General features: G+C 35.9%; 1 protein-coding gene across 1 annotated transcript in view; it reads right to left on the bottom strand.

Moving 5' to 3' along the window:
• Positions 1-27,920, bottom strand: part of LOC112426922 (ankyrin repeat domain 30A) — a 133,167-nt gene that overhangs the window by 35,457 nt on the left and 69,790 nt on the right. The window contains exons 33-39 of the mRNA XM_071068735.1: positions 25,765-25,793; positions 25,599-25,671; positions 19,538-19,568; positions 16,556-16,628; positions 4,329-4,407; positions 3,950-4,008; positions 1,682-1,772 (exon numbers count right to left, since the gene is read on the bottom strand). Coding sequence (XP_070924836.1) covers positions 1,682-1,772; positions 3,950-4,008; positions 4,329-4,407; positions 16,556-16,628; positions 19,538-19,568; positions 25,599-25,671; positions 25,765-25,793 — 435 coding nt within the window. The remainder of the gene's footprint in view (positions 1-1,681; positions 1,773-3,949; positions 4,009-4,328; positions 4,408-16,555; positions 16,629-19,537; positions 19,569-25,598; positions 25,672-25,764; positions 25,794-27,920) is intronic.

The raw sequence follows: 27,920 nt of genomic DNA on the forward strand, positions 1-27,920 counted from the left end.
CAAATTGATCAGCTTGGATATTTACTTAGGGGATAATACTAAATAAAATATTCATTGTTTTCCATATCCATGTGGTGTAATCATATGCCTACATTTCTGTATCCTCTAGTTTATCCTCAGAAATTTTCTTGATTCACTCATGTAAAAAATACATACAAAATTCATTTAAAAGTTTGTGTAATGAGCTTTCAATATTGGCACGTTTATTTGAAAATTTATGGCCACATACTTATTACATACAAATAATATTTTATATTTTTAAATCAGGAAAATACTTATTTAAAAAAATTTTAGAATTCAGGTAGTAAATTCAGTATTTTTTTGTTTCTAAAAATTAGTCTGCTTTATTAAGTGTCTAATGGATTTTTATAGAACAACAATTTTACCAAAACAATTTGCTTCATTAAAAATAAAGCCAATGCTCTTAGATTCAAATATTTCTCATTTGAATAGCTAATATCAACAAAATATATACCTTTTATGCTGATAGTAATAGAGAAAACTAAAAAGTCACCATAGTTTACTCCAATTCTAGTAATCCTCCGCTTCCGGTAGTCTCTGGAGTACCCAAAATCTAATCTTCTGGAGTGCAAATATTGTAAATGCATCTGAAGTGAATTCACTCAAATTTCCTATTCAGAAACTCCAAAGTTGCCTGGCTATCTTCTTTCTTGCCCCATTTCCTGCCTCACAATCCCTCTTCCTTAGCCAAAATAATGTCCACATGTGTGGTCTTCATTTTTCCCATTCAACATCTTTTAAAATCAATTTTCCCAACACTTTCTTTCTCTTTGATTAGGAATAGTATCTGACACCTGTAATTATTATTTCTTTACCTCTTTTTCCCCTCTGACCAGAAACAGATGCAGAAATAAAAGCAATATAATGAGCTTTTCCTTGACCCTGTTATGTCTTGATCTTCTATCCAATTGCCCTTCTTCCAGATTTTTCCAAAGGAAAGGCTATTCTCTTGCTACTTAAGAATGAGGTCCAAGGACCACCAGCAACAGCATCACTTGAGAACTTATTTAAAATGCCAGAATCCCAAGTCTGCTGAATCACAATGTGCACTGTTAAAAAGGTATTCAGCTGATTTTATAAAGTGTGAAAACTTCTGGTCTATACTGAGTGTATATGACAAATTATATACACGCATGGCTGTGCCAATATGCTTATATTCACCTATTGCAGATAAAACACAACTCTCTATGGTCAGTTGCTTCCAACCCTAATGCCTTCCCACCAGTGAGAAAGACAGGAGTGACAACATGTTTGCTGTAATTCCCTGGCAACTTTTGGTAATGGAAGGTCACTTTTTATTCTTCCCAGCTTTCTAATCATGCTCTATCTTTCTCTAAAGAATTATTTTATTTTACCATTCTCCATTATATAAACCTGCTTCTTGTTTCCTCATGTACTCCCTGTCTTCCTTGGTCTTCATTCCCTCTTTTACTCCTTTCTTCAGGTATACTGAATTTAAACTAATAATTCAGCTCTTTTTTTGGCACTCTCAATATAATCTGTTGCTAACACCTGAGAAGACATGTAACTTTCACTCCTTTTGTCCTTCCATGCTACGCATTTAAAAAATAATTTTCTTTGGCTGTCAGAGTATATCAGTCCTCATGCTTTTAGACAAATAATTGGTCAAATGATGTTTTAAATAAAAAATGGTTCTTACCTTCTATTTTGCCATTTATTGTCTTTATTTCTTTTTGATATGTAGCCTCAGTTAAACACACATAATTCTGTGTATCACTCACAGAGATAATCTGTTAAAGATAATATTAATAAATAATTTCTTTTTTTTACTATTTTTTTGTTTTGTTTTTTCTGAGACAAAGCCTCACAGGGTTGCCCAGTGGTATGATCTAGGCTCACTGCAACTTCCGGCTCCCAAGACCAAGTGATTCTTCTGCCTCACCATCACGAATAGCTGGGATGACAGGCATTAGCCACTACACCTGGCTAAATTTTTGTATTTTTAATAGAGACAGGATTTCACCATGTTGGCTAGGCTGGTCTCAAACACCTGACTTTAAGTGATCCACCCACCTTGCCCTACCAAAATACTGGGATTACAGGTGTGAGACACCATAGCCTGCATCAATAAATAATTTCAATGTAAAAATAATAATAACAAGCATCATATTTTTCATTTAAAATCTTTTTTAAAACAAAATTTTTTACTCTAAAGGTAATTAGATTTAAGGCTGTTCACATATTGAAAACCAAAACATTCAAGAGAAAACCTCAAATACGCTCTGTAAATCATGCTTATCTTTTATCTTCATGTGACTACTGACTGGGTTACTGAGCAAAGAAAATAAATCATATTCCCAAAAAAATTCAGTCGTGTGCATATTTCAAAAGGAATTAAATTCAAAGTATCTGCCTTACACTGTAGTCCTTGCAAAAAATAACAGGGCATTTCAAACAAAATACAACACAATTAAACATTTGACATATGCATAATTACAGATTTTTTGTTAAAAATTATGCACGGCATGAAGAGAATTTTCAGAGCATGTCATGCAGAGTAGGAATAGAATTCTGTAAAAGCTGTTTCACTTAGGAAAACAAAGACTTAAGATAATAAGAATAAATTTTACAAGTTTTTTGCTGATAAAGAACTGCGTGAATAAAAGATTCATAAGGAAAACATATTTTTGTTATTTTTAAATGAAAGCAAACAATCATTAGATAAAGTGTGCAATTCATTCTTAAGACATAACTTCAAAAAAGTAGAGCAAGCCTTCATAAAAAGAGAAAAATAAAAGCATGTATTCATGAAACATCTAACATGTGCCAGACACGTATTTGCAGATTTTTCTTCACCTTAGAATAATGAGGATGATGATGATGGTGGTGGTTACCCCACTTTCTACTTCCTAGTCGTTCTAGGTTGTTAAGAACAAAATGATGAACAAATATGTTCCACTGTTCTCTCTGTTCGGAATGTTTTGCTCCTAAACTTTCATATGGCATACTCTTCATCTTTGAGATGGAGATTAAATGGCAGTCTCAGACAGATCTACTCTGACCATAGAATTCCACTGCCACTCCCATACCCGTGCTAATTATAAAGTTCTTCAATTTTCTCTAACCAAACATTCTCTGTTTTGTTTTTAAGAAAAATTTATAATGATTTATAAGTGTTTTTTTTGTTGTTGTTGTTTTTGGTTTTTTTTGTTTTGTTTTGTTTTGTTTTTGAGATGGAGTCTTTCAAGTCCCAGGCATTATCGTTTTAAGTTCCAAGTTGAGCAAGACTAAGACTACACTTTAAACTCTTTCTCTCTGAATCCAAATAGAGCCTTTGTACATCTAGATATACACAGAATTATGTATTTGCCCATAAATGAACACACAGAAATTATTTAGTTTTTAGACAAACTCAACTTCAGAACTCAAATAGATTCCTAGTGCCTTCTAAGTCTTATTTTCTTTTGCACTATTCTACATTGGCTTCAAAATTAATCCTGCAAACTAGCAGAATTGCACTATGCAGCTATTATCTACTTGGCACATGATTATAAAGTATGTTCTGATAAATGTCAGAAAATAAATGCTTTCTCTCTTTTTTTTTTTTTTTTTTTTTTTTGCTTTTCTTTGAGATGTATTCTCACTCTGTCACCCAGGCTGGAGTGCAGTGGTGCGATCTTGGCTCACTTCAAGCTCCACCTCCTGAGTTCACACCATTCTCCTGCCTCAGCCTCCCGAGTAGCTGAGACTACAGGCATGCACCACCAAACCCGGCTAATTTTTTTATGTTTTTAGTAGAGACAGTTTCACCATGTTAGCCAGGATGGTCTCAATCTCCTGACCTCATGATCACCCACCTTACAGACACATGCAGAGGTGAGAGTATAAAGTCAAATCATCTTTTTATGTTTTAAGATTACTCATTACTTAAGTTTTAAAATAGCAACAACAACAACAATACACATACCTCAGAATCTGAAGATTCTGTATCTTCTTTTTGTCTTGATTCTGATGTGGGTATCTTATCTACAAAATGTTATTCACAGACACATATATGAGAACATTTATTACTGTAAATTGTAATACCATATACAAATCTATTGCCATTTATGAGTATTTCAAAAACAAAACTAACAGCAAAAATAGAATTTCAGAATTGAAGCAGGTTCAGTAAAAAAATTGATAGCATGAAGGAAGATATCAGAAAATAATTTTTAAATAGCCATTGTATTTCGGTCTATAAAATTGTTTTGTAAATAATAGCACTTAAGCATAGAAAGATTTTCAGAGATATTCACTAATGTACCACTTCTATTATTTTGGTATAAAAATAAAATTGTCATTACTTGTTTGATCTTGTGGAGCTTGTTCAATAATGCCAATATCATTTTCTTGTTGTCCAGTTACTGTCTTTGTTGCTTCCTCCTATTACAAACAATAAACAAAAGCAACAACAACAACAAAAAACTTCAGGAAAAAAATGTGTTTATTCACTCACACAATTTATCAGTAAGACAAAAGAGAACAACAAGAAAAAACATACATTGTATCTATCAAATCATAGGCACTATCCTGGGAGAAGCAGAAAATATACATGGAAGACAGGTTCTGGCCTATATTCAAGAAATGGTAGAGATATGTGAAAACAAAAAAAGAACAGAAAAGTATAATTCACCAGTTCTACAATTTAAGTCAATAAAATGCATAAGAGTACAAAGGAGAGAACAATGAGTTTTACCTGAAAAGCAGAGAAAATGCCGCCATAATGGGGCCATATTTGGAAGGACAGGCAAAGTGCAGAGTCAGGATACAAAGACTCTAGGTACAACAGCATGTGCAAAATAATAAGGCATGAAACAACGTGGCAACTGAGGGATGCCAAAGTGATGTGGTAAAACTGGAACAGAGTCAGAGCAAATGAGTTGAAGAGACAAAAAATGGGACCAAACCATGTAAGATATGTGTCACACTAGAATGTGAACTTAACCCTTCAGGTAATGGGTATCCGTTCAATATGCAGATGAGTTACATCATTACAAATATATTTTAGAAAGGTGACCCTTCCAGTGATGTAAAGGTAGATGAACATGGGGAGATGGGGCAAAACTAGAAAGGAGTACTTCAAAATTATAGGTAGATGGTTAATTATGGTAATAAGATATGGAAAATTATAAGAAGGTAGATAATACAAATTTTGGTGTGTGACTGGCTTGGTGACCTGGAGGAGGGTTGAAGTGCAGGATATGGGGGACAGTTGAAATGCAGGTTGAAGTGTTTGAGCAGTTCATGGCTACTTCCTAGATGTTATTTACTAGGATGGGGAAACCAGATGACTGAGTAGATTACAAAGAGTCAGAAAAGAGGCAGGAAAAGAATAAAAAAAAAAGATGCTTTCAGTTTGAGACCTCTAAGATTTGAGGCATCTAAGGGGCTTGGAAGAAAGATCTGGATAAATACATTTGGAGTATGAGTAGATGACCTACATGATGAAAATTACATAGTGATAAGAAAATAAATATTTATAAGATAGACTAAATGGGTATAATTAAGCAACACAAATCTATGCAGACTGTTGAAATTTTGAAAATGAAATTAAAGGAGAGAGAGAAACGTGGGATTAAGTTTCTAAGTTATGTATTTCCAAATTTGTTCCAAGAATATAATTTTATTGATATAGGAAAATATTTCTGAAATATTATTGCAATAGGCATCTTTGAATTGAATGAAAACATTTAAATCTACAACAACAAGATTCTGTAAAACCACTTTTATAAAAACCTTGAAATTTTTAATTGTGCAAGTGAAATGCTTACCTATAGAATTATGAGGCATTTTTAAGTACTACTATAAAGTGAGATAGAAATGTGAAACCCTGCTTTAAAATTCACATGCTTTTCTTATGTTCCTGTAAACAATATAATACTAACTCGAATTGCCTATTTACACCATATAGGATGACAGTTTAAAATTGGAGAAAAGATATCACATAAAGAAAATTAAGCAATAATTATTCGAGTTGAAGATTTAATAGTTTATATATATATATCTATGATTGTCAAGCAGGATTCAGTATTCACAGGTGAAGAAATAAACTAAAAACTTCAAGTCAACAGGATTCCTGAGTTTTAGAAACAAACAAATATATGTGCAAGGTTTAATAATTATGAAGACTAAAGTTAATAAGGCTTCCTGGAAATAATATAAAATATCTCCACTGTAAGAGATATATTTAAAAGTAAAAAGTGGGGGGGGGGGGCAGAGCAAGATGGCTGAATTGGAAGAGCTCCAGTCTCTAGCTCCCAGTGCCAGCGACACAGAAGACAGGTGATTTCTGCATTTTCAACTGAGGTACTGGGTTCATCTTACTAGGGAATGCCAGACAATCGGTGCTAGTCAGCTGCTGCAGCCCGACCAGCGAGAGCTGAAGCAGGGCAAGGCATCGCCTCACCTGGGAAGCGCAAGGGGGAAGGGAATCCATTTTCCTAGCCAGGGGAACTGAGACACACAACACCTGGAAAATCGGGTAACTCCCACCCCAATACTGCGCTTTACCAAGGGTCTTAGAAAACGGGCACACCAGGAGACTATATCCCACTCCTGGTCGAGAGGTCCCAAACCCACGGAACCTCCCTCATTGCTAGCACAGCAGTCTGCAATCTAACTGCAAGGCAGCAGCCAGGCTGGGGGAGGGGCGTCCGCCATTGCTGAGGCTAAGGTAGGTAAACAAAGCTGCTGGGAAGCTCGAACTGGGTGGAGCTCACAGCAGCTCAAAGAATCCTACCTGTCTCTGTAGACTCCACCTCTGGGGACAGGACACAGCTAAACAACAACAACAAAAGCAGCAGAAACCTCTGCAGACCCAAACGACTCTGTCGGACACCTTTGAAGAGAGCAGTGGATCTCCCAACGTGGAGGTTGAGATCTGAGAATGGACAGACTGCCTGCTCAAGTGGGTCCCTGACCCCTGAGTAGTCTAACTGGGAGACATGCCCACTAGGGGCAGACCAACACCCCACACCTCACAGGGTGGAGTACACCCCTGAGAGGAAGCTTCCAAAGCAAGAATCAGACAGGTACACTCGCTGTTCAGCAATATTCTATCTTCTGAAGACTCTGCTGCTGATACCCAGGCAAACAGGGTCTGGAGTGGACCTCAAGCAATCTCCAACAGACCTACAGCTGAGAGTCCTGACTGTTAGAAGGAAATCTAAGAAACAGGAAGGACACCCACACCAAAACCCCATCAGTACGTCACCATCATCAAAGACCAGAGGCAGATGAAACCACAAAGATGGGGAAAAAGCAGGGCAGAAAAGCTGGAAATTCAAAAAATAAGAGCACATCTCCCCCTGCAAAGGAACGCAGCTCATTGCCAGCAATGGATCAAAGCTGGATGGAGAATGACTTTGATGAGATGAGAGAAGAAGGCTCCAGTCCATCAAACTTCTCAGAGCTAAAGGAGGAATTACGTACCCAGTGCAAAGAAACTAAAAATCTTGAAAAAAGAGTGGAAGAATTGATAACTAGAATAATTAATGCAGAGAAGGCCATAAACGAACTGACAGAGATGAAAACCATGACATGAGAAATACGTGGCAAATGCACAAGCTTCAGTAACCAACTCGATCAACTGGAAGAAAGAGTATCAGCAATTGAGGATCAAATGAATGAAATGAAATGAGAAGAGAAATCTAAAGAAAAAAGAAGAAAAAGAAATGAACAAAGCCTGCAAGAAGTATGGGATTATGTAAAAAGACCAAATCTACGTCTGATTGGGGTTCCTGAAAGTGAGGGGGAAAATGGAACCAAGTTGGAAAACACTCTTCAGGATATCATCCAGGAGAACTTCCCCAACCTAGTAGGGCAGGCCAACATTCAAATTCAGGAAATACAGAGAACGCCACAAAGATACTCCTCGAGAAGAGCAACTCCAAGACACATAATTGCCAGATTCACCAAAGTTGAAATGAAGGAAAAAATCTTAAGGGCAGCCAGAGAGAAAGGCCGGGTTACCCACAAAGGGAAGCCCATCAGACCTACAGCAGATCTCTCAGCAGAAACTCTACAAGCCAGAAGAGAGTGGGGGCCAATATTCAACATTCTTAAGAAAAGAATTTTAAACCCACAATTGCATATCCAGCCAAACTAAGTTTCATAAGTGAAGGAGAAATAAAATCCTTTACAGATAAGCAAATGCTTAGAGATTTTGTCACCACCAGGCCTGCTTTACAAGAGACCCTGAAGGAAGCACTAAACATGGAAAGGAACAACTGGTACCAGCCATTGCAAAAACATGCCAAAATGTAAAGACCATCGAGGCTAGGAAGAAACTGCATCAACTAACGAGCAAAATAACCAGTTAATATCATCATGGCAGGATCAAGTTCACACATAACAATATTAACCTTAAATGTAAATGGACTAAATACTCCAATTAAAAGACACAGACTGGCAAACTGGATAAAGAGTCAAGACCCATCAGTTTGCTGTATTCAGGAGACCCATCTCACAGGCAGACACATACATAGGCTCAAAATAAAGGGATGGAGGAAGATCTACCAAGCAAATGGAGAACAAAAAAAAAGCAGGGGTTGCAATACTAGTCTCTGATAAAACAGACTTTAAACCATCAAAGATCAAAAGAGACAAAGAAGGCCATTATATAACGGTAAAGGGATCAATTCAACAGGAAGAGCTAACTCTCCTAAATATATATGCACCCAATACAGGAGCACCCAGATTCATAAAGCAAGTCCTTAGAGACTTACAAAGAGACTTAGACTGCCGTACAATAATAAGGGAGACTTCAACAACCCACTGTCAACATTAGACAGATCAATGAGACAGAAAGTTAACAAGGATATCCAGGAATTAAACTCATCTCTGCAGGAAACAGACCTAATACACATCTACAGAACTCTCCACCCCAAATCAACAGAATATACATTCTTCTCAGCACCATATCACACTTATTCCAAAATAGATCACATAATTGGAAGTAAAGCACTCCTCAGCAAATGTACAAGAACAGAAATTATAACAAACTGTCTCTCAGACCACAGTGCAATCAAACCACAACTCAGGACTAAGAAACTCAATCAAAACCACTCAACTACATGGAAACTGAACAACCTGCTCCTGAAGACTACTGGGTACATAACGAAATGAAGGCAGAAATAAAGATGTTATTTGAAACCAATGAGAATAAAGATACAACATACCAGAATCTCTGGGACACATTTAAAGCAGTGTGTAGAGGGAAATTTATAGCACTAAATGCCCACAAGAGAAAGCTGGAAAGATCTAAAATTGACACTCTAACATCACAATTAAAAGAACTAGAGAGGCAAGAGCAAACACATTCAAAAGCTAGCAGGAGGCAAGAAATAACTAAGATTAGAGCAGAACTGAAGGAGATAGAGACACAAAAAACCCTCCAAAAAATCAATGAATCCAGGAGCTGGTTTTTTGAAAAGATCAACAAAATTGATAGACCACTAGCAAGACTAATAAAGAAGAAAAGAGAGCAGAATCAAATAGATGCAATAAAATATGATAAAGGGGATATCACCACTGACCCCACAGAAATACAAACTACCATCAGAGAATACTATAAACACCTCTATGCAAATGAACTGGAAAATCTAGAAGAAATGGATAATTTCCTGGACACTTACACTCTTCCAAGACTAAATCAGGAAGAAGCTGAATCCCTGAATAGACCAATAGCAGGCTCTAAAATTGAGGCAATAATTAATAGTCTACCAACCAAAAAAAGTCCAGGACCAGATGGATTCACAGCTGAATTCTATCAGAGGTACAAGGAGGAGCTGGTACCATTCCTTCTGAAACTATTCCAATCATTAGAAAAAGAGGGAATCCACCCTAACTCATTTTATGAGGCCAACATCATCCTGATACCAAAGCCTGGCAGAAACACAACAAAAAAAGAGAATTTTAGACCAATATGCCTGATGAACATTGATGCAAAAATCCTCAATAAAATACTGGCAAACCGGATGCAGCTGCACATCAAAAAGCTTATCCACCACGATCAAGTGGGCTTCATCCCTGTGATGCAAGGCTGGTTCAACATACGCAAATCAATAAACGTAATCCAGCATATAAACAGAACCAAAGACAAAAACCACATGATTGTCTCAATAGATGCAGAAAAGGCCTTTGACAAAATTCAACAGCCCTTCATGCTAAAAACGCTCAATAAATTCGGAATTGATGGAACGTATCTCAAAATAATAAGAGCTATTTATGACAAACCCACAGCCAATATCATAGTGAATGGGCAAAAACTGGAAAAATTCCCTTTGAAAACTGGCACAAGACAGGGATGCCTTCTCTCACCACTCCTATTCAACATAGTGTTGGAAGTTCTGGCTAGGGCAATCAGGCAAGAGAAAGAAATCAAGGGTATTCACTTAGGAAAAAAAGAAGTCAAATTGTCCCTGTTTGAAGATGACATGATTGTATATTTAGAAAACCCCATTGTCTCAGCCCAAAATCTCCTTAAGCTGATAAGAAACTTCAGCAAAGTCTCAGGATACAAAATTAATGTGCAAAAATCACAAACATTCTTATATACTAGTAACAGACAGCCAAATCATGAATGAATTTCCATTCACAATTGCTTCAAAGAGAATAAAATACCTAGGAATCCCACTTACAAGGGATGTAAAAGACCTCTTCAAGGAGAACTACAAACCACTGCTCAGTGAAATAAAAGAGGACACAAACAAATGGAAGAACATACCATGCTCATGGATAGGAAGAATCAATATCGTGAAAATGGCCATACTGCCCAAGGTTATTTATAGATTCAATGCCATCCCCATCAAGTTACCAATGAGTTTCTTCACAGAATTGGAAAAAACCACTTTAAACTTCATATGGAACCAAAAAAGAGCCCGTATTGCCAAGACAATCCGAAGTCAAAAGAACAAAGCTGGAGGCATCACGCTACCTGACTTCAAACTATACTACAAGGCTACAGTAACCAAAACAGCATGGTACTGGTACCAAAACAGAGATATAGACCAATGGAACAGAACAGAGTCCTCAGAAATAATACCACACATCTACAGCCATCTGATCTTTGACAAACCTGGGAAAAACAAGAAATGGGGAAAGGATTCCCTATTTAATAAATGGTACTGGGAAAATTGGCTAGCCATAAGGAGAAAGCTGAAACTGGATCCTTTCCTTACTCCTTATACGAAAATTAATTCAAGATGGATTAGAGACTTAAATGTTAGACCTAATACCATAAAAATTCTAGAAGAAAACCTAGGTAATACCATTCAGGACATAGGCATGGGCAAAGGCTTCATGTCTAAAACACCAAAAGCAACGGCAGCAAAAGCCAAAATTGACAAATAGGATCTCATTAAACTAAAAAGCTTCTGCACAGCAAAAGAAACTACCATCAGAGTGAACAGGCATCCTACAGAATGGGAGAAAATTTTTGCAATATACTCACCTGACAAAGCACTAATATCCAGAAACTACAAAGAACTCAAACAAATTTACAAGAAAAAAACAAACAACCCCATCAAAAAGTGGGCAAAGGATATGAACAGACATTTCTCAAAAGAAGACACTCATACAGCCAACAGACACATGAAAAACTGCTCATCATCACTGGCCATCAGAGAAATGCAAATCAAAACCACAGTGAGATACCATCTCACACCAGTTAGAATGGCAATCATTAAAAAGTCAGGAAACAGCAGGTGCTGGAGAGGATGTGGAGAAATAGGAACACTTTTACACTATTGGTGGTATTGTAAACTAGTTCAACCATTATGGAAAACAGTATGGCGATTCCTCAAGGATCTAGAACTAGAAGTACCATATGACCCAGCCATCCCATTACTGGGTATATACCCAAAGGATTATAAATCATGCTGCTATAAAGACACATGCACACGTATGTTTATTGCGGCACTATTCACAACAGCAAAGATTTGGAATCAACCCAAATGTCCATCAGTGACAGGCTGGATTAAGAAAATGTGGCACATACACACCATGGAATACTATGCAGCCATAAAACAGGATGAGTTTGTGTCCTTTGTAGGGACATGGGTGCAGCTGGAAACCATCATTCTCAGCAAACTATCGCAAGAACAGAAAACCAAACACCGCATGTTCTCACTCATAGGTGGGAACTGAACAATGAGATCAGTTGAACTCGGGAAGGGGAACATCACACACCAGGGCCTATCACGGGGAGGGGGGAGGGGGAGGGATTGCATTGGGAGTTATACCTGATGTAAATGACGAGTTGATGGGTGCTGACGAGTTGATGGGTGCAGCACACCAACATGGCACATGTATACATATGTAACAAACCTGCACGTTATGCACATGTACCCTAGAACTTAAAGTATAATAATAATAAAAAATAAAAAAAATAAAAAATAAAATAAAATAAAAGTAAAAAGTATTCTTCCAATGATAAGTTTGTTTACTCTGTTATCAATCTTCCCTTGCATATTCTATAATATGCATATTCCCTTGCATGTTCTATAATAATAGGTACTTTAAAAAATTCACCAATGTTGATTACATTCATTTGATGTGTGTATATAGTACCATCACATACAGATATTATGAGCAAAAATCTCAGAATATTTCTAGAGATTACTAATTTCTCCATTTATTTATTTCAGAGTACTTAAGCTTAAAAGAGATTTTTCTCTTTTAAGAGACACAGAAGAAAAATCTTGTTCATATGATCAGAAAATTTAATTTTAATAACAAGTTTAAATAAAATGCTTATTTATTTATACTCTATTATCAAAAATATTCTAAACAGCTGCCAAGGTTATATCAAAGAGTGAGATAAATTAGTTAAATAACTTAAGGATATGTCAAATATTAAGTTAGAAATCTGAAATCAGAAACCAAAGGATCAAAATTAGTAATTCACAATAAAGCTGACAAGGCCTAAAACAGATTTTACTTTGCATTCTATATTAATATAAGTATGGCTACATTAAATATAAAACATAAAGTTACTAAAAGAAGTGAGAATTAAATTTTCATGCCTTGTTTATAAATTTTTTGTTGACACACTATAAATGTACACGTTTTAGGGGTACATATTATCACTTAATACATTCACATAATCAAATCAGAATAATTGAGATATTAATCGCCTCAAGTATGTATCTTTCCTGTATGTTAGAATCATTCAAATTATTCTCTACTAGGTATTTTAAAGAGTACAACAAATTGCTCTTACCTATACTTGTCCTTATGTTTTCTTCCAGTTTTTTATTAAAATCAGCTATAAGTCACTCAAAAACACCTGAGCTATAATTTATTAGCTGGCTGTGTTTTCTTAATTTTTATTTTAAATAATTTATATCATATCTTTTATTATAGAGAGTTCCTGCTCTCATTGAAACCAATATTTTTGCTGTGTATTTATAAAAATCTGTCTCATCTTGACTCTCTCATGTAGTCTCTATGATTATCTTACCCTTCTTCAATGACTTATTTCCTATCATCCCCTTCATCTAATTTATTATTATATAAATATGGTGGTATCCATTAGATAATTTTTTTAACCAAAATAACCTAGGACAAATATTTACCCTTACATAGTTTATAGTATTACAGAAATAATTAAAATTTAAAAATTGCATGTTATATTTTGAAATATCTCTTCACAATTTACAGTTGTATTAGTTACCTCTTGCGTGGAAAAATGTGAGACTTTAGTTTTTAATAGTACCTTGTTTAACTGGGTTTGCCTTAAAATGGTATAGGTTGTTTCTATTCTGTGCGGCAAAAAGCTAAGTATAAATAACTGTATAAATTCTGCTTCTTTCAAGAAACAGAGAAAAACAGAATAAGTCATGGGGGGGCAATGATTGATTAATGAAAATCATATGTAGCAACTAAATAGAAACTTGTAAATAAATAACAATTGAGACAGAGATGCCCTCAAAAGCAGATACTGAAAAAACGTGTTCTGTGAGAAAAAAGTCTGGGGTAAATCATTTTTAAAAAGGTGATGGAGGAGGGAGAAACAAACAAGAGACATGATCAGTCAATCAAGTATGAGCTTCAGTCGTGAAAGAAAAGGAGAAACAACTACCCTAAGACATGTGACAAAATACATAAAATGCAGATTTTTGTTAATAATATATTCCCATAATGCTGATCAGTATTTACACTATAATTAGTTATTTTGTTAATATCTGGGTAATCAAGATTTTAATTTTATTATTATATAATAAGACACTCAATTAGTTAAACATGGTCTTCAATCAATACCTAAAAGCGAGAACAGTCTTACTACAGACAGAGAAAAAATTTAAAAAGGAATATTTCATAAACTTTTCACCTGAAGAAATTATTGGTAATAAGAATTTCAGAGTAATGTATTCCTTGAAAACATATGTTTAATAGAACATGAGTTTTGGCTGGGCTTTGTGGCTCACGCCTGTAATCCCAGCACTTTAGGAGGCCTAGGAGGGCAGATCATGAGGTCAAGGGATCGAGACCATCCTGGCCAACATGGTGAAACCCTGCCTCTACTAAAAATACAAAATTAGCTGGGCGTGGTGGCACACACCTGTAGTCCCAGCTTATGTAGGAGGTTGAGGCAGGAGAATTGGTTGAACCAAGAAGGCAGAGGCTACAGTCAACCAAGATCATGCCACTGCACTCCAGCCTGGGTGACAGAGTGAGACTCCGTCTCAAAAACAAAAAAACAACGTGAGTTGAGACTAAAATATATTACAATATTTTTAATCTAAATTCTACATGGAGGATACTAGAAAATATAGTGTAACCTTCTTTCCTAGTTACTACATATCTCTGATTTACTGTCTTCTTATTTAAGACATATTTCCTTAAGATAATGCATGTGAATTTATGCATTCTAAATATTAAAAGAAAATATAAATTTAAGCCACATTTAGAAATTCATTAGATTTAATTATAAGATACATTATGCATATTATCTCACTCGTAACATTCTATTACATAAAATAATCAATTGTCTGCTTATTATTCACATTGCAAACCTCTTAAAATGCTTTTTATAGGCAAGACTGTATTCTGGGTACACAAGGATGCACGCAAGTATGTTTTCTAACTTGCGGTATCTCATAGTGATGGAAGAGCTTCAAAAAGATTATTTAAATAACTAAAGAACTTCAAAAAGATTATTTAAATAACTAAATATAAAATCTTCTGAAATTTAAAATTTTCAAATGTGATCAAAGATCTTTGAACAATATGTTTAAAAACTGCAATTTAAAAATTCTGAAATTAAAATCTTACCATATGCTTATTAAGAGTCTCTGCTTCCAGAACTGGTTGTTTACTTAGGGTAAAACCTGCGTTCTTCATTTAGATGAAGAGTTTAAAGTATACTTTTAATTAAATAACTTAGAAAACACACTGGCATCCCTTAGTAATACAGATTCTGAGAAAGAGAATTTACATTTCTAAATTTCTACTAATATTTATTTATTTATTTATTTATTTATTTATTTATTGAGATGGAGTCTCGCTCTGTCGCCCAGGCTGGAGTGCAGTGGCGCAATCTTGGCTCACTGCAAGCTCCACCTCCCAGGTTCATGGCATTCTCCTGCTTCAGCCTCCCGAGTAGCTGGGACTACAGGCGGCCGCCACCATGCCCAGCTAATTTTGTTTTGTATTTTTTAGTAGAGACGGGGTTTCACAGTGTTAGCCAGGATGACCTTGATCTCCTGACCTCGTGATCCACCCGCCTTGGCCTCCCTAAGTGCTGGGATTACAGGCATAAGCTACCGCGCCCGGCCTCTACTATTATTTTTTAAATTTGAGTTAAGGTCTCGCTATGTTGCCCATATGGGTTTCAAACTCTTGGGCTCAAGAAATCCTCCTGCATCAGCCTCCTTGGTAGCTGGAACTACAGGCATGCACCACCATGCCCAAATAAATTTTCACAACTTCTAATATTATTTTGGTGTATTTAAAGAACCAAGAAGAGAAACTGAGACAAAGCTCTCTCCTAAAAACTACGTGATATCAAAATAGTAAGTGCAAAAATCCTATATGTTATGTGGCACAGTTTTGGAACTGAACAGTATCAGAGAAATTCCTTGATTACTATAATAAGTAACTTGATCCATTAAAGATAAATTTAAGCATGAGTTTTTTTTTTAAGTTACAATAGGATAATTTTAAAACTCACAGTAAGTACACTTATCCAAATAAAAATTTACCAGATTTTATACATTCTCTACTGTGGAAAAGTTTTTTCTAATATAGTGCTCCTGTCACTATATATTCTCCAGCCCTTTCTTTTTATGGCCCTCACACCCTCAAAGTATTTACCAAACATTTGTTATTTACTAACGTAAAAAAAAAAAAAAAAAAAAAAAACTGTTTAAATCAACTACTCATATTTCTATAAAATATTTTTATCTGACCAACTTTATATTGCCAACATGAAATAATGATACTTACAGCACTGCAAAACATGAAAAGTAAATACTATACAGAACTAGATTCCAACTGAGAAAATCAACTTCACAAAAGACCATTTTACCTTGGTAGCAAGACTAAAGTCTTCCTCAAGTTTTGTAGGCTGTGAATTTTCAGTAGTCGGTTTGCCAAAAGGACTTTAGAGAAAAAAGATACAACATAAAGGAGCAAATTCATATATTTAAAAAGGAAATCTGCTAGTTCATATCTTGGTGCTCACTCCAAAAAAATGAGAAGAAAAAAACAAAATCTGGGGAAAGATCAGTCCTCGGTATATTAAATCATGTTTCTTGGTATAATTAAAATATGACCTCTGTTTTTAAAAAATATTTTAGTTAACTATTTTTGACTCTACCTCCCAAACCTATAACATCCAAAGAACACTCACTCTTAGTTCCATAAAAAATAGTGACAGCCAATATAATTGGCATACCCTGAGAATAACTCGTCCTCACAAACTGTCCTCAGTGATGAACTGAAAATGTATTTAATGGCTGACATAACTTTTGATATCTAAATTGGAACAAACTTGATAACCTAAAATGAGGAAGAAAGATACAGTTACCTTGTCCTTTATCCACTCTCTACCTCTGATTTAAAGACTAATCTGTGTCACAGGAAAATGACATTGTTTCTCAGCATAAAAACCACTTAAGAAGACCCTTTTGCTTTCCTTCACCCTAAAACACTATAGAGGGTGCCCTGAAATATTTGAAATGTTGAAAAGCTGAACCTACAAATGTCAAATTACAAATGTATATTTCTTATTGGGAATATTTTTCTCAACAAAAATTGAAACTTTAAAAATAATAAAATCTAACTACTTATTTTATACTTGTCCTTCCCTGTTCAGGGCTACATCAACTAGCAAAACCTTAAAAATCTTTGTACTTATTCCCAAGGAGAGAGACTGCTAGAAAAACTGAGTCCTGATAATTGGATTTCTCTAAGTACCGTATATACACAGAGAGAAAGATCTGGAAGTGGGAGCAACTATATATAGTGAAAGTGTCTCACTTCCACATCTTTCTTCTGCAGGGCTTCATGGCAGTCTCCAACCTTTAAATATTCTATTTAAAGATTACTATCTGTGCTTTGATGAGCTGAATATTTAAAGGTTGGAGACCACCATGAAGCCCTGCAGAAGAAAGATGTGGAAGTGAAAGACACTTTCACTATATATAGTGGCACCCACTTCCAGATCTTTCTTTCTGTGTATATATGAAAAGATAAACTCAATGACCAACCAAGAAGTTCTGTATTTACCTATTCCTGGAAAACAACTAAATGGAGACTCAGTAAGTCATTCACCTCCAGCATAAGCATGTTATCAAAAACCCAACTGAAGCTCCATGACTTATTTGATAGCCAATCTTACCCCTGCTTTACATGTACATGGTTACAACATCAGAGGCTTGAAAAAAGGGGCAAAGGGAAGGGGACACCTGCCTTGGGCCACAGATCTATGTAATTCAGCAACCTTCAATCTCCTAGCACTCAAGGGGCTCTAAGCCTCTCCAGTGAGATTTGGGGTGAAAGAACAGAATAGCACATTTCTATCTGATTTTAGAGACTTTTCCCAGTGGCTCATTTTTTTAAAAAATCTTTCCACAGAAACCTTGAAGCTTGTCCATTCTTCCAATTAAACAAGCAAAAAAGCAGTGACCTATTCAGGACTTCTTTTGTACCATATTTAATATGCCTTTCTAGATAACTCCCAATATCTACTGTGTTTGTTCTAATTTATCTTCATCAAACTTGTCATAAGATCCAACACTCTGATCTCTTTGGTAAAACCCTTACTCCTACCAATCCTGAGATTATATCTCTTCAGACTTGGCCTTTCCCTGCTAATTCTCTTGTTACCTACTTCCACTGGGTTCTCCAGCTAATTCCATTCTTATCCTTTTCAATTTGTTTAATTAGACCCATTTCCTCTTCCTTTCTATTATTCAAACACTCACTTACATGGTGATATAAAAACAAGAGTAATGGGCTTTGAAATGAGTTTAAATATTACTTGTTACCTCCTATATTTAAATAGGTCACTTTGAGTTTCAGACTCTCCATCTGAACAACCATTTTTCCAGGATATTAAATACAGGTTGAAATATGAAAGTATTTTGATTAGTCTCCAAGAGTCCTTAAAATCCTAAAATTCCATGTACTTTTAATTTTACCTATAGAAAAATGGGGCTGGTAGAAAGCAATAAAATAATAGAAGAAAAGAACACCAAGGAAACCAGAGAAGACAGTAATCAGGAAAAGATCATAGAAAAGTCATGGAAGAAGAAAAAAAGACTCTAGCAAAAAAAAAAAGAAGAGTGCATGAAACTAGGCAGGGTACTGCTTTGAAGAAAAACTAAGCTGGGAAGTCAGTAAACCGAGAAATCTATAAGAAATAGCCTCTAAATATGATTAACATATTTCTATGTAGATATTCTCCAATAAGAGTAAAATAATTCATCTATAGGATTTACCTGGTCTTGCTTATGAAACAAAAACCTATGTCTTGTCACTACAGCTAAGTCAGATCTGCTCTAAAAACTTTGATGATAAATCAAGGTACTGGTTACCACTCTAATTGTTAAACATGTTAAAACAAAGTCTTGGATTAACCAGTGTTCTAAGGGAAATCTCTAAAATGAGTTAACATATAACAAAATGTGACTTTGTGAATTGATCCCATCTGGACCTATACCTTGATCCTAGTGATACATAGGTCTCCATTAATCTATGCCGAGAGGGAAGAGAAGGGATTTGGGAGCAAGGTAGGCTGATGGCAAACTTAAGGGTCAGCTACTTTTTAGCTATGAAATCATAGGCTAATTAATCAACCTCTCTGAACCACATTTGCCTCATTAATACAAAGTAGGTGACAGTAGCACAGATGTTTTCCAAAGCTGTGTGATGACTACGTGAGATGATAAATATTAAGCACATAATACGTTGTCTAGCCTAGAGTAGAATACTCGACAGATAGTGGTCTCTTTTCTCTGTATTTTCTGACTTAACATATACATTTTAAAAAACAGCAAAGTCTTACCTGAATATAGACTCTACAGAACTCACATCCACTATTAAAGAAAAAAGTAAATACATTAAATCAACAAATATAAATAAAAGATACAGAATATTAAAAACATAAGAGGGCATGATGGCACATGCCTATAATCCCAGCTACTTTGAAGGTGAGGCAGGAGGATCATCTGAGGAGCTCAGGAGTCTGAAAGCAGCCTGGGAGACATCGCGAGACTTCAACTTAGTTTAAAAGAATCATGCACACTTTCATGCATAATTCAGGTCTTGGTTTAAAAAGCATAATACTCCAATGCTTTGTTACAAAGACTCAGATGATTTGTTATAAAGCATTTATTTGGGACCATACATCGAGACTATAGTGAAATTATTATTAAGTATACTATTATGAAATTAATGCATTAAGAATGTTTATTTCCCCTCTTTTATAGATCTCAAATGCAAGGAAAAACAGAATTTATCACAATTTGATATCTGCAAGTGAACTACAGTGTACAAAGAGTCATAATCCAAACAGAACCCTTTAAGACTGACAGAAAACTGTATTATTAGCAGAATTAGTATAAGCAGACAGTATCAACCTTAGAAAGTATAATTTCTTGATAAATGAACTTGGAGCAGTTAGAACAGAGTATACAGTAGTCTCTCTTTATCTGCTCTATGTGTAGAAAGACACACAACGTGATTTCCCCCTGTTCTCACACCACCATCATTAAAACAGAAGACATCTGTGACCAAATGTTGGAGGATTTTCTCCACCGATAAATAAGCAACCAATTCTGTACCAGAAACCAGCTGGTTGTCCCCTATTTAATTCCAACACTGTCTATCTAGAAATAGTCTCAGATCCCATAGTCTGAGGGCTCAGTCTCACAAGACTGCCCTCCCACACCAGTTGCAAATCTGGATCTCTGAAACATCTAACCGTCTGGTTTCATGTTGGGGTCCTCACAACTTCATCTTTGGGTTGGATTAACATGCTAGAGTGCCCCAAATCCTAAAGGAAACATACTTACCAGTTTATTATAAAAGGTATTATAAAGGAGACACATGAAGAGATGCATAGGGCAAGTTATAGGGGAAGGAGCATGGAGCTTCCATGCCCTCCCAGGGCACATCTGCCTCCAAACACTTCCATACATTCAGCTTTCTGGAAGGTCTCTGATCCCAGTCCTTCTGGGTTCTTAAACAGCTTTACTACATAGGCATGAATGAAAAAATCTGTGGCCACTGGTAATCGATATAACCTTCAACTCATCTCACCTCTAGGAGGTTGAGGGGTGGAGCTGAAAGTCCCAACACCCTAATCATGCCTTGTTCTTTTTTGTGACCAACTCCTATCCTGAAGCTACCTAGGGATTGCCAGCCACCACTCAATTATTAGCATACAAAGACATCATTTTGGAGATTCTAAACATTTTATGAGTTGTATGCCACAAAACAGTGTTGAAGACCAAACATATATTTCAAAATATAATATCCATGGTTTTGATTTCTGTAATTTCAGTTACTCATGGTCAACCATAGTCCAAAAATATTAAATGGGGAATTCCAGAAATATATAAATCATAAGTTCTAAATAAGGTGTCATTCTAAGGAGTATGATGAAATATTAAGACACGCTGTTCCATCTCACCCAGGTCATGAATCATCCCTTTGTATAAGCTAACTGCCCATTAGTCATCAAAATGATCTGTCATCAAAATCCCAACCATCAACATTATCATGGCTCAATGATCCAGGGTCACGTGAAGCAGATGATCCTCCTTCTGATGTATAGTCAGATAGCCAGAAATAATTAGTAGCCTAACACCACATGACAACTCCTACCTCATTCACCTGACTTCATCTCATCACACAGGCATTATATCATTTCACAATCATCACATGAACAAGAAGGGTGAGTACAATACAAGACACTTTGAGAGACCACATTCACCTAACTTTGAATACAATATGTTGTTATTGTTTTATTATGACTTATTGTTAATCTCTCACTGTGCCTAATTTATGAATTAAACTTTATCATAAATATGCACATATTTAAAAAAAACATGGATGTATAGGGTTCCATACTATCCACAGTTTCAGACATCCAGTGGGTGTCTTAGAAAATACTCCCCATGGATAAGGGTGAATTACTGTACGTGTGTATGTCTGTGTGTGTGTGTGTGTGTGAGAGAGAGAGAGAGAGAGAGAGAGAGAATACAGATCTCCACTCTCCACAAGAAGCACATAAAAAAGACGGCATTTTTCCTTATACAAGACCCTTAGGTTTTGACAATTCTGGAAAAATGCTGGCACGCATACTCCCCAGTCTAGACAATTTTCCAGACCCTGGGTATGTTGACTGCTTCAGTTGCAAAGCATTAGGTAGGATCTTGGGAGATTTCTTCTTGGACACCAGAAATATTAACCACATCAACAGTGTACCTAACAACTCTAAAATAATTCTTTTGAACAGATTATCACTGCAGAACTTGTAAGTTAACTCCAATTGACTTTTCAGTAATCTCACTGCTTGAAATTCTCACATTTAAAAGAAATTTGCAACATCATTTTCTCTCACTCCTCTCCTACTTTTCATTAGCCACTGTTCAGTCTCCTTTACGAAGTCCTTTGACTCTGTGAAATGTTGATATTTCCAGGGTTTTGTCAATGGCTTTCCTCTTATTCTACATCTTCTGCATCATGGATATACTCATTGAGATCTATGGCTTTGTCTAAAAATTATAATAAAATTATTCTAAGCCTGCATCTCCAACCAGAGTTCTATCTCCAGCTAGAAATACCTATAATAATCCAATTACCTACTGAAAATATCCCACATAAATGTTTCATTGAACTCAATATGTGAAGAAAATTGTTGGTCTGTCCCATGATTGTTTGCACTTTTCTGTTGACCTGACAATTTCTGACTCCTTCCCCATGAGCATTCCCCACGTGGAAACTTATGAATGACCTGAGATTTTTTCTCTCCCCTAGCTTTTTAAACTCAATAATCAGTAAATCATATTAACTGTACCTCTTTTCTGCATTTGCTTTATCTTTCCATTCCCACTGGAAATACAAACTTATTTATTTTATATTTATATTTCCTAGTTAGACATGGCCCCTTAACTGATGGCTTTCACAGGGAAAAAGAAACCCTACCTGTAGGGGATCGGACAAAGTGGTTAGAAAAATTATAAAGATAGTTATAGAAAATAGACACGAACTTTCTTGGAAGGCCGGTGGGGTTGCATAGCTTCAGTAAATGATTTGGCTGAAAGTAGCCTAATCCTCTTTACTTTGAGTTGATAGCAATATAGCAAACATCTAGGGAATGTGGCAGAGTTTATCCAAATAGCTTGTTTACTCACGTGGTCCTAAGACCAAACTTTGATCATCCGAGGGTGCATGATTGCTCTGTACTGGGGGTCAGCAATGTTAATTACACTCTAGTGGTGTTTATTCGAGATCTTTGTCATTTACTCTGTACTAAATAATGCGAACTCTGCCATCTCATCCAGCCAAGAATGCAGACTCAGGCAGCAAAGCCCCTGAGCCGCACTGACAGGCAAAATATCTATTTCAGTGTACCTCTCTCATCCCTTGCTACGTCAGGTTCCACAGGATGGAACCCGCAGGTGGTGCCCCGCAAGATGAATGCTGCAAAAGGATCACGACGGACCACTCAAAAATGAAGGTGAAAAGGACTGCGCAGTAAGTGAGTCAGTAAGTCATTGGTGCCCACTCGGGATTTCCAAGTTCCGGGAGAATTGTTCAGGCTATGGTTTCATCATGGGACAACAATTATCAGCAGAAACAGTATATAAAAGTATTGAAAAAGCTGCTTAAAGTTAGTGGAGCCTCGGTATCGCAGGCTCAATTAAGGGACCTAATGCAAACTGTTGTATTCCATAACCCATAGTTATGGAATTCCAAATTCAGCTCACCAAATGGTTTTTAGACAAAGTTTTATTGGAGTACAATCATGCCTATTTCCTCACACACTACCTATGACTGCTTTCATGCTACAACGGCAGAGTTGGAAAGCTGTGATAGAGACCACATCACCTAACATATTTCCTGTTTGGCCCTTTACAGGAGAAGTTTGCAAATCTCTGGTTTGTACCATGACCAGTATGCCCTAATACTTTAATCTAATCTTGGGACACTGCTGCTCAAACAATTCCAATGAATCCCTGCAGAAAACATTGCTGGCTTCCTACACATAACCATTATTTACTCTTTCTTGCTACAGAAACACAAGTTAATTTATATATTTATTATCCCATTACTCCCATCTCATCTACAAAACAAGAAATGATTTTAAGCTAATCACACTAATCACATTTGCTTTTCTAGTGACTGGTACAAATGAGTATTTGTACTTGGGATGTTGATTCAGGAGAAATACTTGAGTCTGGGAGGCAGAGGTGGTAGTGAGCTCAGATCACGCCATTGCACTCCAGCAGGAGCGAAAGAGTGAAACTCTGTCTCCAAAAAGATAAATATTTAAAATGTATTCCTGTATGTTAAATATTTTCACTTTAATTTTTAACATTAATTGAAGCAGTAAATACTCCCACTTCAATAAAAGCTCTCTGATACAAGCTGTCATTTAATGTTGACTTTTAGTGGCTATGAAAGACAGCCTAATTAAATGCTTTCAGAGTTAAAATGACAAACTATGAGGCCTTAAATCAAAGTGGAGCTAATTGTATTAAGTACAACTAAAATATATGATAAGTAAACAAAAAAGGAAGTTCCAATATAATATGTACAGTCTATAACCGCACACATATGTTGAGAATTTTTGTTTTTTTGTTTGTTTTTTGAGATGGAATCTCACTCTGTCACTCAGGCTAAAGTGGCACAACCTCAGCTCACTGTAACTTCTGCCTCCTAGGTTCAAGCGATTCTCCTGCCTCAGCCTCCAGAGTAGCTGAGATTACAGGCACCCACCACCACAACTGGCTATTTTTTTTTTTTTTTTTTTTTTTTTTGAGATGGAGTCTGGCTCTGCCGCCCAGGCTGGAGTGCGGTGGCCGGATCTCCGCTCACTGCAAGCTCCGCCTCCCGGGTTCACGCCATTCTCCTGCCTCAGCCTCCCGAGTAGCTGGGACCACAGGCGCCCGCCACTTCGCCCGGCTAGTTTTTTTTGTATTTTTTAGTAGAGACGGAGTTTCACCGTGTTAGCCAGGATGGTCTCGATCTCCTGACCTCGTGATCTGCCCGTCTCGGCCTCCCAAAGTGCTGGGATTACAGGCTTGAGCCACCGCGCCCGGCCTATTTTTTGTTATTGTTAGTAGAGATGGGGATTCACTATGTTGACCAGGCTGGTCTGGGACTCCTGACCTTAAGTTACTTGCCTGCCTTGGTCTCCCAAAATGCTAGGATTACAGGCATGTGCCACCGTGCACAGCCTGTTGTAAAATGTTTTAAACATGTATGGAAATGACAACAAAAAACTAATTCAGGCTGTTTTGTACCTCTAGGCAATTAATTACAGTAGCATAAAAAGACACCAAGGCCAAATGCTTTGGAGTCACTCTTCTAAAACACTGTGTAGCAAAGAGTCATCAAGGAATGATTGCTTGATTTACTTTTTAATATAAGTCACACTCACACACACATTCAGTCAGCTAATTAAAAAAAAAACTGATTTTCTTTAGATTCTCAGAGTGACAACACTCACAGCTGTCATGTCAGCAAGTGAAATTTTCCTCTAGGTAATTACCAGAATTCCAGTCAGTATTTGAACCACTGCAAATATTTGACAGTCTCAAATTTCACCTGCCTTGAAACCAAGCACATACAGAAATTGCAAGTTGGAAACTTTATACTATCAGGACATTAAAGTAGAACCACATGAAGTAAAGCGGATTTTTTTTTTAAATCTCTAAATCTTATGCTTGTAAATGGCATTTTTTCAAACATAAATACTAACATTGGCATTATTTGTATCAAATTTTCCCATCAAATTTTGAAAAGAAAACAACATTGGGAATAAAAAGGCTCTCAGCATTTCAAATATTTTAATATTCTTCTTTCCAGAGTAAAATTAAAATTACAAAATTTACCTGCTTTGAATGTTTGTATATCCTTCACTTCTAAGGCTTTATTTGGAATAGAAACTTTCATTCCACAAGTAGGCTAAATGGGTTTGGAAACAAAATAATTAATATATAATGTATACTTCATAAAATATGTAGTTAATACTCAAGATAAAAATATAAAAGGTATTACCTTCAGAAGACCATCTTTATGAGGAGACTCTAAAAGAAAAGGGAAGTATATAATTGATTATATGCAAGCCTGTCAAAGCCTACCAAACATTCATACAGTGTGAATATGAAGATGAATCCTCATGCTTGGATTCAAAAGGGATTACACTAAGTTTTGGGTTCTTTTGGGTGATTGTATTTGTTAACATGCCTACTTGACAGAAATATACCTAAGAAAATTTCAAAAATAGATTTCACCAAACATGCTGTGAAGATTTCAACAGTGAAAATATATTTAAAGTGACAATAACTATAGCACAAAAATCCTAATAGAAGTAAGAGTAAGCTGCTGTATAAGGAAAGAAGTTGTATTCAATAAGATGACCAAGTCATGCCCCCACCACCCCCCAACAAAAATAAATACCCAAGATAATGGTAGAATGCAATATTATATTGTTAAGGAAACACATCAGAATCACTTATGTCAATATACTACATGTAGCTATTATGTTTTTCAATTTGTCCTGTAAGTTAGGAATTGCAAAGCTGTGATGAGAGTTCAAAAGTACAATTTACTTATCATTACAGAGAATGTTCTAAATTTGTCAGCATATCTACTTATAGAATAAAAGTTAATAAACATATTCATTTTTGTACCTCTGTGAAATACAAGTATTTTTACATTGATGGGGTTCTCTAGCTTAGTTCTCTTAAAATTTCCTGATCCACTTATACAAAAAGTTCAAGCACACCCATTAACAAACCAATACAGGCCAGGTGCAGTGGCTCATGCCTGTAACTCCAGCACTTTGTAAGGCTAAGGAGGGCGGATCTCTTGAGGCCAGGAGTTCTAAACCAGCCTGGACAAAATAGCAAAACCCAGTCTCCACCAAAAATACAAAAATCAGCCAGGTATGGTGGCACATGCCTGTATTCCCAGCTACATGGGAGTCTGAGGTACGAGAATCACTTGAACCCAGGAGGCAGAGGTTGCACTGAGCCAAGATCGTGACATGGCACGCCAGCCTGTATGACAGAGCAAGACACTGTCTCAATAAAAGAAAAAAAAAAGAATTCTAATATGAAAGTATCAAAAACTAGAAGTAAATTTCCAGAGGCTTTTTACATATCATTAACCTGCGTATTTCAATGTTAGAATAATGGTTATTGAAAATAACAGTTTTAGTGTTCAAGGAATGAATATTACAATTGTTTTGTTTCTAAAACTAATTCTATCTGTTCTACCATGTGAGTTGTTAAACTACTGTTATGAAAAAATTCTTATAAAAAACTTAGCTTCAAGAAAAAGCAGACATCTCTTTGATATAGAAATATATCTCATTTCATCAAATAATATGAATAAAACATGTTTAATCTCTCATTTTTCTCTACTTTTTTATTTTTTCAGTATGACACACTTTAGTACATTTAGAAATACCAACTACATATGTGGTTTTCATTGAGAGATAATTGATCAATAATTAAGACACTTCAGGGATATAAACTCTCTAAAACACACAAAATTTATGTCTACCCATTTGAAGGCTAAATATGCATGACCATATTGCATGTATGTGTTTTAGAAAAAAAGTGCTTAAAATTGTATTCAATACACTTTAAATAAAAACCTGCTTTAATTACAATGAGAAGGTCCTTCTCGATTCATTAATATCTTTAAAATTTACTTCTGAAGCAGTGAAGAAATCTTAGAAATTCATATATAAGAAATGATACCATTAATTCATCTGCTTGTTTTAGGTAAAAATTTGATAAATGTACATCCTCACTAAGTGCAAAGAAAGCAGAGTGTCATGAGACAGGAAATGAATATGTAACCAAAATATTTTCCCTTATAAAGACAATAGCTGGCTTTAAACTTTCTAACACAAGATAAAAAAGCAAAACACAAAGAGATGAAACATTAAGGGCTATCTCATCATCAAGGAACCATTTATCACTTGGCACTTAAGAATCCCATGTATGGTTGAAAACTGGTTCTAAATCATGATCTGATAATCCCTGAAGTTCAAAATCCATGCAGAGGAACCAGGTAGGGAAATACTACCTTAGTTATTTTTTTGTTACTTTTATTTTTGTAAAGGGGTACACTGGAGTTTTTAGAGTCAGGACAGGTCACATGGCATAGCTCTAAAGATTAGTGAGCCACATTTATAATGG

This window comes from Macaca nemestrina, chromosome 9, assembly GCF_043159975.1.
Source record: "Macaca nemestrina isolate mMacNem1 chromosome 9, mMacNem.hap1, whole genome shotgun sequence".
Classification (NCBI taxonomy): Eukaryota; Metazoa; Chordata; class Mammalia; order Primates; family Cercopithecidae; genus Macaca; species Macaca nemestrina.